Raw genomic sequence first — 14,413 nt, 5'->3', positions numbered from 1 at the left:
TCCACACAAAATTTAAATATCACATTTCAGGGCATTAACATCTCTCTCTCTCTCAGACTCACTTTCTGTTCTGCTGTTTAAGTCACCCAGAAGAATCATGATTTACTATACAAATCTGATATAATCCTACAGGCTATATGTTTGGCATATCTGAATGAGATTATTCATTCAAAGTTATTTGATTATAACTTTGAATGAATCCAGATGCTTATAAAATTATAATATTAAACAAAATTTTATTTAAATTTTATTTTTCATTTTGAAACTTACTTGAATTATATTTTATACAGATGCTAGCTGTTGTTTATGAAACATTTACAAGAATTGAAAAAGATAAATTCCGCAAACTACTTTTGCACAGGAGAAGAGCCTGTCAATTTGCTTTCCGCCTACTGGTTACTAAGAATTCACCAACACAGATTGGATTTCGCCACTTTGAAGGATTTATGCGATATTTTAAGCCTAAAGCTAGTAAGATATTTATCTTTTCTTACTTTCAAATATTTATACACATAGCCTTTAAATATGAATTCCAGAATCCTTTTTTATATTTATTCTTTAAAGTTTTATTTTATATATATGTGTTCATGTTTTTTGACTGACTGAAAGTGAGAAACAGATAACAAGTTAATTTAATGAAGCACACAACATGTTTCATCAAAAATGACTTCTTCAGGTTTGGGAACACTTAAAGCAAATGAAAAAAACCATAAAAAAACCCTGTACCATTATAATAACAGACTGGTAAACTGAAGTTAAGTTTGAATTGTCGTTACAGTCTGTGCCGTAGTTCTATTGTTGTTCATATGCGACTGTATGAGTTCACATGTACGCCGGTATTTAATGGTGGAACTATGTGAGTTAGGTAGACTATAACTGAGGTTGCTGTTGATGTGAGAAGAGTCTAGGATGATTTCTTTGGATTCAACTATACGATGTTCCACTTCATCGTGACAAATATAAACGTTTGATGCCGCATTCCAATCTATTCCATGTTGGCAACCTTCATTGTTTGTGTTCACTGAGAATAAGATGTGACCTGAGAGTGCAGTTGCTCTGATTCTATTGTATGAAATGTCTCTCTGATTCTCCTCTTGCCATAGAAGGATTGACTTCTCAGTCTGGCCATAGTATGGTCTCCCACAATCACATATTATTTTATATACACTGGGAAACTGAAAATGGTTATGAGCTTGTTTTGTGTGGCTTAGAACCGACCTTAGTTTTGGAAGAGTTGAGAAACACGTTTTTATATTAAATTTTTTCAAAATTCTTCCTAGTTCCCCGATAGATATAAAATAATATGTGATTGTGGGAGACCATACTATGGCCGGACTGAGAAGTCAATCCTCCTACGGCTAGAGGAGCATCAGAGAGACATTTCATACAATAGAAACAGAACAAGCACACTCTCAGGTCACATCATTCTCAGTTAATGCAATGATGAAGGTCGCCAACACGGAATAGATTGGAATGCAGCATCAAATGTTTATATTTGTCACGGCTTTTGTATTACTGGAAGTGCGATTGGTGTCTTTTTCAACTGCGCCCCATACAAAATAATCCATGGGGTTAAGGTCTGGGGAGTTTGGAGGCCAAACATTTGGACTGGTGAAGTCGTAGAAATTTTCAGACAACCATTTTTGACTTTTCCCAGAGGTGTGGCAAGGGGCCGAATCCTGCTGCCATACATACGGCCTACCATTGGCTACCCTTGTTATCCAGGGCTTGACTACAGTGTTTAGCAACTCCACGAACAAAGCCCGAATTCCAATGCCAGGGATCTTCAACACCTGTTCCTGCAGATTTGCGAGGAATTCTGCTGTACGAACGCAATCAGATCGTCTGCTAGGGATCTTTCTTCTTGCTACATCCTCGTAGTCACCATTGCAAGTCTCTAGTTCATGCCTGATTGTTTTTACTGTATTCAGGGAGCATTGGGCAGCAGTCGAAATATCCTTATTTTGATGGCCGGCACGAATCATCATGATACAAGTTATTCTCTTCCATGATTCAGGTGGGTTCCAGCTATCCATCCTTTCTGACATCTTGTATATGAATGAAGAAGGGTCCAAACTTTTAAATGAAGAGAAGTGTGTGTTAATACATGTAACTTACGGAAAAATATAATTAATTATAAATATGTCAAATTTATCCCGAACACCCTGTATATATGTGAGAGAGAGTGTGATACAATTGCCATTTCACAAAGCTATTTATTAAATATAATTTATTATTTGCAGCAGATTTTGCATAACCATTGAAGGGGCTGAAATATTAATATCTGGTTTAATATAGTTGAATTACTCATTGCTATTTTAGCTTTATCTTACTTTAAGATATTATTTAAACTTGTATGCTCATTTTACAAGCCATTTTTTAATACTGCTCAAATATTATGGATTGCAAGTAATACAACTGAAGTTCAGCATGACAGAATTGAATAAGATCATTAAATCAGTTTGTTTCTACAATTTTGTTATTCTATTCAGACATTCTCTCTCTCTCTCTCTCTCTCTCTCACACACGACAGTGGTTTAGTAATAACTGAACTTTAGTAAATATAATTTATTATTTGCAGCAGATTTTGCATAAACCATTGAATGGGCTGAAATATTAATATCTGGTTTAATATAGTTGAATTACTCATTGCTATTTTAGCTTTATCTTATTTTAAGATATTGTTTAAACGTGCATGCTCATTTTACAAGCCATTTTTTAATACTGCTCAAATATTATGGATTGTAAGTAATACAACTGAAGTTCAGCATGACAGAATTGAATAAGATCATTAAATCAGTTTGTTTCTGCAATTTTGTTATTGGGTTCAGCCATTCTCTCTCTCTCTCTCTCACGATAGTGGTTTAGTAATAACTGAATTCATTGAGCTGTTTCATACTCTTGGTCTTGAAATAGCTTCAAACCAAGGTTTTCCTTTCACTGCAGATTAGAGAGGTATTCTTTAAATCATGGGGTCAACAGTTGTGCTGCAGAAACAGAATATATACTGTTATAATTGATAGACTGCACACATACTTATAATGAGAGAACCTGTATATCTATGGTTTTAGTCCTGTTTGTCTGTGACTTCCATGGGCCAGGAAGTTACATTTTTTACAAGCCTGTGGAGAATTTTAATCCATGTACCTGGAGCAGAATCTGATAAACAGTAGATGAATGATCTCTTAATAAAATGGCAGACTTTTAAATGTATCAAGATAAATTAAAGAATTAGCAGAATGGCCTCATCTGTTTTTGTTGCAAGTTTTTTATTGTTTACTGATTTTTATAGGGATATTAATTCCTTAACAAAGCAGTTTATTTTTGAAGGTTTAGAATATGGGCTATATCCAACCTTAATGCTATTAATAGCCAAATGAGTAGGGTGGCCATAGCTCTTTCTCTGTTTGTATTATAAACACTAGTGTGTTATTTAGAGTGCTAATATCTGTCTTTAAGAGTAGCAGACTGTGTTGATAGTAGTGTGCTTGATCATACTTATTTCTTTGGAATGATGTTCTTATTAAAATGAATGAGTAAATTTGTTATCAGCCAGTTCTTAATTTTCTGATTGTACACACTGTTAAAAGAAACCAATATTTCCCATCCTTGCTAACAAACACACATCTCCATAATATTGTTATGGAGACTTTGATTCTCTATATCTAACTCTATACTCATCCACCATTTGACTATGCTGTGGACAAACAGAAAATTTTTCCATTTGGAAAATATGGTTTGGTCTTTTTTTTTTTTTTTTTTTAGTACACTTAAACAGCTAATCTTCTAGAATCCACATCTTAAATCAAAAGATACACACCAGGATCTGCCCTTTCTAGACACTTTAATTACATGTCGGCCTGAAACAGATCCTTAGCTTTCACTATCTATATGGAATCTATGCTTCCTAATGTACTTGCTCACACACACACACACACACACTATACATAAAGCCATCAGCAGTCATACTACTACAGTCCCACTATAAATCACAACAACAGCATGGAATTTTAACAACACTGAAGGACAGAACAAAAATCACTTGCTCCAATAATAATGTCCTAGATACTGAGATATGTCACAAATTATTAGCATTAATGAGACCTGACTGATGAAGGATATTATAAGAACAGAATTTGATAGCTTTGTTATATTGGGAGGCGGGGACAAAAATAGGAAAGGCAGGAGAGTGTTGCTAAGCATTAATTACTGAGGAATTAAATCCAGCCAAAGTAATACAAGCAATGGGTTTGAGACTCTGTGTGTGTGTGTGTGTGTGTGTGTGTGTGTGTGTGTGTGTGTGTGTGTGTGTGTGTGTGTGTGTGTGTGTGTGTGTGTGTGTGTTTCTTTACCACTGTGTAGGAAAAGTCCTTTGTGATACAATCCCAGGAATGGTGAGACTTAACATATATCTGTCAGTGTTTCAGTATTTCATATAGATACCAAAGTTGAACTGTTTTCTAGAAGTCAGTAATGAGTACATCTAGAAAGAGTAGTGCCATTTGTCTCAGCTTTCAAAGTGAATGTTATTGGAGTGTGCACATTATCCAGATAATATACAAAATATTCTAACTCATATGACATGTTCTCAGAAAACTAATGTTATCAATATATTGAACCTATGCTTAAATGTTGTGGTATCTACTGCATCTGTTCAAACTCTTCCACGAACCAGTCAGCTGAGAGGAATCATAATAAAGCCAAAAACATGTTTGTATATTTGATTACTCCATTTGAAATTACTAGATGATAGAATATGGCTTTAGTGTCTGGAAGAAGTACATCAATCAGATAATCCAGTGTCTTCAATGATGAATAGGATTTGACATCTGTGCTAGCTTTTATAGTGTCTGAAACTGTGTAATCTCTACTTTTCAACCAAGTATTATGACTTTTTTATGAAAATGTTTTCTTCACCAATGGGTTTTAAGTTAGCTAGGTGTGTTTGGATATGACATAAGTTAGCCTCTGATACGTTCCATTATAAAATTGAGTAGTGTTTCTTCTTTTTAGGTATTAGATATATATTAGACACATATCTAATACCTAGATATTAACTTACTTTTTTAATTCAACCTCTGCAATTTGTAACACTTTCCATCATAATTAAACTCTCAGACAAAGGAAATGCATACAGGAAATTAACAGAGCAGGTTATTATCAAAATATAAATAAAATATAGTGACCACTTAAAGACAAACTTCAATGGAAAATATGCAGAACAAATATTAAAGGCAAACTACTTAAGATTTATTCTGCATATTTTCCATTGCAGTTTGTCTTTAAGTGGTCACTATATTTTATTTACTTTTTGATAATAACCTGCTCTGTTAATTTCCTATATGCATTTCCTTTGTCTGAGAGTTTAATTATGATGGAATGTGTTAAAAATCACAGAGGGTGAGCTTTGCTCTGCTATCGTGATGTATAGCACTACTCATAGGCTTTGACAAGCTGTGAATCATTTAGGCTAACTGAACAGGAAAATTTAAACCCTTCACTAAAAAGGCTCAACAGAAGTCAGTGCATTTAAGGACTAGCAACTGATTAACATCGTGCCCATGTGGAAGGTTTTAAAAACAGGTTAAAATCTGGACATCTAGTGATTACTAGGATATATGGCTTAGCCAAAATTCACAAATATCAGACACTTCTCTTTTCTATAGCTTAAAGTATTAGCTGACTGATTTATGTCTTATCCAAGTATTTGACTGTTATGTTAACATCATTTTTAAGTACTTTCTTTCTTCGAGTACTCAACAGACCTGGTTTAAAAATAAAAGATTTCATAGCTTCAACATCACTATGCTAGAAAGCTTGGATGTCATTTCCCTATTCACCAATGCTCCTCTTAAGATAATCATAATCTAAAGAAACTTTGGATTATGTGATTGATTGATTTATTCCATCTAGAGCTGTATTCTGTCATTGTGTAACAACAATTGCTTTCACATAGGGTGATAGATATGTGAAGAAGTCTTTGGGATTACTGTAGTCTCCTCTTAGCTAAGTTGTTCACAAATGTTTGAACAGATGGCAATAGATACAGCAGCATTTAATCCCATTTCAAATGATTGATGACGTCCTGGATATTTGGAAATACTCCACATCTGAGATAGAATTCTTTGTCCACTATCTGATGTTTCAGTATCATTCACTTAGGATGATGCTACTCATTCTCCTTCCTAGATACTCATGTCAAACTCTGGAAACAAAATTTTTCAAAGAAAAAAAAATCTTTCTTTTAAATTAGAGTTCTCTAATTTCAGTTTGCCATTCTATAAACTAAAACATAGAGCAGAATCTATCACATATAATCCCCCCCCCCTTACTTTTGAATGAACTGCATTACATTATTGAACTCTTTCCTACATGATGGTTAGCAAAGCACAAGTATAATAACATTTTTATTTCATCCCTACAGTGACTGTAGTGAAAAAGGAAAAAGAAACAAGAATGCAGTTTCCATGTCCTGTTAGGAAAGGTTTATCAACATACTGCGTGACACTGAAGATATGATATAAAGTGATATACAAATCCGTCATCCTTAGATTAGTAAATTTGTAAGATTGTGGCTGTGTAGATTTGAGCACTGCTCCCTCTCAGTACAAATGCCTTGGATGGGGTATATGAGATTAGATGTGGTTGCAGTATCCTGTACTTTGGTCAGACTGGGTAACTGGTGATATGAACTATATATTTAAAAAAAAAAAAAAAGCACTGTGATGACATTGCTAATAGTGGATAGTAAAAATGAGGTCTTTCAGCCCATTCTTTGGTTAAGTTGCATATCAACTGAGATACCATTATGATCTTCTACAGTTGAAAATGTTTTGACTTTTCCTCGAAGCTTTTCTGTAAAGTCACTTTGCTTATCAGTAGTAAAAATCAAATTGGTTCTGCTCACAATTCACTCACCAGTGTGTGGCTAGAAAACTCACAGTGTCATTACTCTCAAGAATAGTCTGTGGGAGCTTAGAATTTTGCTCTTGTGTGAATGTTCCTATAATGAAAAGCCCATGTTTTGTATGTATATATAGTTCTTGTATCTTATTTTTTTATATGATGTGATCTGAGGATGACACATCATATAAATTCTACATGTATATTTCATGTTATAAATTTTTACATGTATCATACATGTTAGAAATCCTTACATGTATATTTCACTAAAGAAGCTACTGTTATTATTATTTTTTTTTTCCTCAGCTCGCTGTGACTACTTCCTAATGTTCAAAACTCTTGATACCAATAAAAATGGATCGTTAACATTGGATGAATTTTATCAAATATATGAAGTGAGCCCACTCAGTTGGAAGGTATGTGATTGCAAGGTTCTAAAACTTGCATCTATTAAAAATGCTTATGCATAGGGTTAGAATTTTTGATTATATAGTATTAAATAGTATTATATACTTATATGAAATTCTTATATTTAAAATGTCTGTTATACATTGCAGAGCTGTTTATATAGTTTTATAGGTTTTAAATTGATTAAAAATTAGGTCTACAAGTTCTCGTTGACAGTTAGTAATCACTTCAATTTTTTGAAAGCACAAAATTAATGTATGTATATTTTAAATTATATTTTCTCACCAGCATGCATACATCAAAGCATGTCATTCTACAATTGTCTCATATCTTGTATGAGATAACCTTCAAAATATAATCTGATACCAGAAAATATCTCATAATCATTATGGAACAAGTAAGGTTATAAGGAAATTAATAAAAATAATATGGAGAATAAGAAGCAAAAACTGAGCTAAAAAGAGGAGTATGGAAGTAATCCAAACAAACAAAATGGTCATCATCATCATCATCAAATTCCTGCCATGTACCCTCAAGGGGTGTACAGAATATGATAGTACTATATGAAAACAATTACATCATTATTAACTTCCTATCTACAATTTTCCTCCAAATCAGTCTGTTACTTGTCAAGACTCCAACCTTATCAGATCTTATATTTCTATCGTCTAAGGCACTTTGTACCGTATCAATCCACCTATATCTTGGTCTTCCTCTGGGTCATTTTGCTGCCAACCTGGCAGAGAACACTTGTTTTGCTAATCTTTCTTTGCCCATTCTGTTTAAGTGACCATACCACCTGAGATTAGCTCTGCTAGCACATTCCTGGATGTTGACAATGTCAAGTTGTTTCCTAATATCCTCATTTTTAATATGATATTGTCATTGATGCCATCTGTTCACGCCTCTAATCTTTCTCAGGACTCTCATATCTGCAGTCTCTAGTCTTTGGTCAAGTGTTTTACTTCTGACCCAGCTCTCAGATTCATAAGTTAAAACTGGTTTGAACACTGTCTTGTATACAGCTAATTTAGTGTTCCGACTAATTTCTCTCTTATTCCATATGAATTTATTCAATTGACTTCCTACACCAGCTTTGCTGTTTCTGTTGTCTATTTCTATATTTATTTACCATCTTCAGTAAAAATCGTGCCTGAGTAGCTGAAATGTTCAAACAAAATGGTTCATTTTCACAATAACATTCTTATATGGTAATTATTCATTAACAGAGCAATTGAATCCAGAACTGTTTTTTTTAGTTATTGAATGCACTGTTTATTTCTTGCTGTTGTAAGCATAATTTTGTATAAATTTCCAGTCACTTTGCCATTAAAATTGGTTTGCTTAAAACCATTGAATTTTATAGCTATCCAGAGTACCAAATTTCATTCATTCCATCCAGCAAAAGCATTGTTTTGCAGAAAAGTTTTATTCAGTGTGGCCAATAAAAATGATCCCCTTAAAATTTATATTTGCATAAATTTCATTATTCATAATTTAAATTCCTGATATGAAACTCCAAAGGGTGTGCAGAATACAAATGATAGTACTACATGAAAAGTTTGCATTATTACTAACTTCATATTGAGAGTATTCCTCCAAATTAGTCTGGTAAATATCAGGACTTCAATAAAGTCAGCTCTTAATTTCAGTCTTCAATGACACTTTTAACTGCATCAGTTCCCCTAGATCTTTTTCCTGGTATCAAACACCTGCTTTGCTAATATTTCCTCTCTTCTGTTGAAGTGACCATACCACCTGAGATTAACTCTGCTCGCACATTGAATGCTAACAATGTCAGATTCTTTTCTGATATCTTCATTTTTAATATGATTATGCCATCTGTTCACTCCCCTAATTTTTCTCAGAACTCTCATATATGTAGTATTTATACTTTGATCATGTGTTTTATTTCTAACCCATCCCTCAGATCCATTAGTTAAAATTGATTTGAACAATGTCTTCTATACAGTTACTTTAGTGTTTTGACTAATTTATTTCTTATTCCATATAAATTTATTCAGTTGACTCACTACAGTACCAGATCTGCTTATTCTGTTGTCTATTTCCATATTTAATTTATCATCTTCACTAAAATTTTTGCTTAAAATAGCTGAAATGTTTTGCTTGTTCTATAGGCTTCTCATACAAGATGAAGCTGATGTTTTCAGTGTTCTAGCCTATTTTTATAGTCTTTCTGTCTTTTTATTGTTGATTTTTGAAGAATGTTTTGGTGTGATGTAAACAACTGGTGCTTTTCCAGTCAATTCTATGTAAAGTGTTCAGGGCATGATCAGAAAGGCCAGCTTCACCATAGTTATTATATTTAATGTGTCATTTATGTTCCTTTTGTCTGATAGGAATTGTGCATCCTGTTTCCCCTATATATGGTAGATTACAGGTGCAATAAATACAATATACTCCAGGGTGGGCCAGCGGAGGGAGTGGCTCTTTGGATGAGTTGAGTAAGCTTTTTAATTTTGCAGGAGGTTTAAAGGTGGCTTTAAGATTGTATTTCTGTAGTATTCTATTTATCTGATGTCCCTTTAATGTATGGAATGGTTATAGTTTTATTGTAGTCTAGTTTATCTTTGTTTTTTAGTGAGGTCTTGTAGAGAATTCTGTTGATAGTGTTTTGGCTGTAACCATTTTTTGGGAAAGTATTGCTGATAACTTTAAATTTGTCTTTAAGCACTTGTTCATTAGAGCAAATCTTCAAAGCCCTGTTTTAAAGTCACCTTTAAACCTCTTACAAAATTAAAAAGTTTACTCAATTCATCCAAAGACCCACTCCCTCTGCTGGCCCACCCTGGAGTATACCGTATTTATTGCACCTGTAATCTACCATATATAGGGGAAACAGGACGGACAATTCCTATCAGACAAAAGGAACATAAACAACACATTAAATATAACAACTATGGTCAAGCTGGTCTTTCTGATCATGCCCTGAACACTTTACATAGAATTGACTGGGAAAAGCACCTGCTGTTTACATCATATCAAAACATGGTATGAACATAAATTTAAGGAGGCCTGTGAGATTATTATCAACCACCCTAATCTTAACAATAATGATGGTCTAAAAATCCCAAGCATATGGAAGGCACATATTCTACCCACGGAACCTTTCTCCCTAAGAGTTAACTATAAATAAGACTGTAGATAATCCAGAATCTTAAATCTACTGTAACAATTGCCATGCTAAATTAGGACATGATTACTGTAAAAAAACTATCTATTAGAAAGAATGTTTCTCTGATGTTCTCTGAATTTTTTTTTTTTAACTATATATATATATATATATATATATATATATATTTTTTTTTTTTTTTTTTCACTAGAGATCATGCCAGTAGAATAGCCATTGATCAGATCATTGTCTCTTTAGCATACTGTGTGAAATGTAACTCGGCCTGTCTTTATATATTTGTGTATACTCCAGATGATGACCTTAATATGAAGGTTGAACCATTGGAAAATTAAAATAGCTATTTATAACATGGTTGTAAAGTCCATAATTTCTAAAAAGGGAGTGGTTATAGTGTACGCCATTAATCTCACACTGATTTTACATCAAACTTCCTGTACCGCCTTCAATTCTAACTGCTGACTTACAACTCAAAGCTACTGCTTGATATAATGTATCTATCATATAATTGCATGAATTTGAACAGCTTTTCTCTTAGTATCTTGTCATGTGCCTTATTGGAATTCTTCTTCTCTTCCGTCTAAGACTGGTTGAGTCTTCTCTTGAGCAGGATCTTCCAGTCTTCTCTATTCCTTGCTGTTCGAAAAAGTTCCTTATATGTTCTGCATTCCGAGATGTTCTTTATTAATTTCAGCCAGATAATTCTTGGTCTTCTGGGTCTTCTTTTTTCAGTTGGTAAACTATTGATTAGGACATTAGGAAGTCTGTCTGTGTCCATGTGTACAGTGTGTCCAAACCATCTCAGTTGTTGTTTTCTAATTTTTTCTATTATCTTTTTATACAATAGTTCTTGTCTGACTGTGATGTTTGTTTTCTTTTCTATCTAACTTGTTCTATTTATTTTTCTTAAGCATTTCATTTCAAATGCCAGCAGTTTTTTCTCCTCTCTTTTTTTAACTGTCCACGCTTCTGCTCCATAGATGACTGTTGGTATAATTATTGCTTTATATAATTTGATTTTGGCTTGCTTAGATATCGTGTTTGTTTTCCAGATTTTCTGTAATTTTCCCATGGTGATCCATCCTATCACTATTCTGTGTTTGATTGTTTTGAGTTCATCTATTGTTTCTGTTAGTTTTGATCCAAGGTATATGAAGTTGTCTACTTGTTCTGTTTGTTCTCCGTTTAGGGTGGCTGAGATGGTTTCCGTTCCTCCCTATTTTCATCACTTTTGTCTTTTGTATATTTATTGTCATGTCATATGTTTTACAGGTTTCATTTAGCTTGTTGATCAACTTTTGTAGTTCATTTGGGGTTCTTGCAAGAAGGACGAGATCATCTGCATATTTGATATTATTTATGTTTAAACCATTGACATTGATTCCAGGCTCATTGTCTATTGCCTTCTTTACAACTTCTTCTAGACATATATTAAATAGGCATGGGGATAATGGGCATCCTTGCATTACTCCTTTTTGGATCTCTATGGGTTCTGTTGTGAGTGTGTCCTTTTTAATTATTACATTTGTCTTAGAGTAATATTTTATCAGAAACTGTATTATATATTTGTCTATTGCTTTTTCTAGTAGAATTTTAAGAAGGATTTCTCTGTTGATGTTACTGAAAGCTTGTTTAAAGTCCACAAAACAACAATATAGTTCTTTATGGTCTTCCCAGCTGAGCTCTGCTAGTTGGTGTAACGTGAAAATTTGGTCTATTGTTGAATAGTTTCCTCGGAAACCAGCTTGTTTTATGCCTATCATTTCTTCATAGGTGTTTTTTAATCTATTTTGTATAATTCTTAGGAATATTTTATAGGTGTGAGGGAGTAAATTGATTGGTCTGTAATTTCTGCAGTCTCTTTTGTCTCCTTTCTTGTATATTGGGATGATCTTTCCAGTTCTCTCATCTGGGATCTCTCCTGTTTGTAGTATTTTATTGAATAGGGTTGTTAAATATTCTGTTGATATGCTGCCTCCATATGACCACAGTTCAGTTGGATAGTATCAATGCCTGGTGCTTTATTGTTTTTCATCTGTTTTATTGCATATCTAACTTCTTGTAAAATTTTTGGGGTGATCATTATTTTCTTCTATTGTTGGCATTCTAGTTTTGTTTCTTTGGTGGAAGATAGTCTTAAAATGGTTTGACCAGATTTTTCTTATATATTCAATATTCCCAGTTTCAGTCATCTTGTTGTTTATCATTGTTACTGCTTTTGCTGAGAATTCCTTTGTAATTTCTCTTACAATATCATGGAATTTTTCATCTGTTTTATTGCGTATCTAACTTCTTGTAAAATTTTTGGGGTGATCATTATTTTCTTCTGTTGTTGGCATTGTAGTTTTGTTTCTTTGGTGGAAGATAGTCTTAAAATGGTTTGACCAGATTTTTCTTATATATTCAATATTCCCAGTTTCAGTCATCTTGTTGTTTATCATTGTTACTGCGTTTGCTGAGAATTCCTTTGTAATTTCTCTTACAATATCATGGAAGACTTTTAGGGTGTTTTATTGGTATGCTTCGTGGCATTTCTTAGCTTTTTCTTCTAACCATTTTTCTTTGGCTTTTTTGCATAGGTTATCAACTTTATTTTTTAGTGCTCTGTATTTTTCTCTAATCTCCTCATTGTTTTGTTGGTTTAAGACTATCTTGGCCCTTCTTTTCTCTTCTATGGTAGCTATGATTTCTTGGGTTATCCACTGTTTTTTTATTTTGGGTTTGGAACCTAGAGTGTCTTTTGCAATTGATAACACTGTTTCGTTTCCTTCTTCCCAGTATTTTCCGCTGTTCTGGAAGATGGAGGGTTTTAATTTCAAGCACATCTGTTCTAAAAATCGACTTCTGCTTGAGCTATCTTTTTGTTTTGATAGGTTGATGTTTTCTTCTTTTCTGATATTGTTTTCCTGAATTTTATCTTCACTTTGGCAGTTAATATTTCGTGGTCAGTGTCAAAATCAAAACTTCTTAATGTTCGTCATTATTTACTGATCTTTTCCATTGTTTGTTTATGATGATATAGTCTATGCAGTTCTTTATATTACCATCTGGGGATGTCTATGTATATTTATTATTAGGACGTTGATAGAACAATGTGTTTGTAATCATTAGATCGTTTGCTTTACAGAAGTGGAGTAATTGTTCTCCTCTGTCGTTAAGCTCTCCATATCCAAATTTCCCCATCACATCTTTTTTGTCTGCTGTGAACTGTCCTATTTTAGCATTAAAATCTCCCATCACTATCATGAGTTCTCTATTTTTGGGATTATCTATTTCCTATTGTAGTTCTTCATAGAAATTTTCTATTTCTTCCTCTGAATGGTTACTGTCTGGTGCATATATTTGGATTATTTTATTGTTTGACCTTTTACTTTTGCTTGAAGTTTGGCTGTGATTATTCTAGGAGACACTGGGTTTATTTCAATTACTGAGTGTGTAAGTTTCTTTTCAATTAATAATGCAACTCCTTCTCTGTGTATATTATCTTTTCTTCCTGAGAAGTACAGTCTTCCTTCTGGTAAATCCATGAATCCATCTCTGCACCAATGTATCTCTGATAAACCTAAAATACTCCATTTCAGTCTTTTTAAATTTTCCTGGACTAATTGCAATTTTCCAGGTCAGTATAGTGATCTTATGTTGAGGGTGGCTACATGTTTCACATCCTTGGCTGACCACATTGCTGATTTCTCACCTTCTCTATGTGGTCTTCAAGTAGGCACATCAGTTGTCCCGTATGCAGTAGCACTATCTCGGTTTGTGGACTTTCTCCTTCTCATGAAAGTTACTGGCATAATAATGTAGCCAGCTTGCCATGCCTCTGCTACATCCTTTGGTCCACGGCTCTTTATTCTTTATTCAGAAAACCCATTTGGGTTTCCCCCATCCGCCACCCGGGGGACGCGCCTGGTAGGAGTGTGGTCTCCCTCCTCTCAGAATTACAAGACTTAA

General features: G+C 33.7%; 1 protein-coding gene across 1 annotated transcript in view; it reads left to right on the top strand.

Moving 5' to 3' along the window:
* LOC150095666 (two pore channel protein 1-like) overlaps positions 1-14,413 on the top strand; it is a 355,100-nt gene that overhangs the window by 183,148 nt on the left and 157,539 nt on the right. Inside the window, exons 10-11 of the mRNA XM_090409936.1 lie at positions 291-471; positions 7,210-7,319. Coding sequence (XP_090266062.1) covers positions 291-471; positions 7,210-7,319 — 291 coding nt within the window. The remainder of the gene's footprint in view (positions 1-290; positions 472-7,209; positions 7,320-14,413) is intronic.

Source organism: Typopeltis vanoorti, chromosome 20 (genome assembly GCF_054136105.1).
Source record: "Typopeltis vanoorti isolate ZY-2024b chromosome 20, IOZ_Tvanoo_1.0, whole genome shotgun sequence".
In the NCBI taxonomy this organism is placed as follows: domain Eukaryota; kingdom Metazoa; phylum Arthropoda; class Arachnida; order Uropygi; family Thelyphonidae; genus Typopeltis; species Typopeltis vanoorti.
This window is presented reverse-complemented; position numbering and strand designations above follow the sequence as displayed.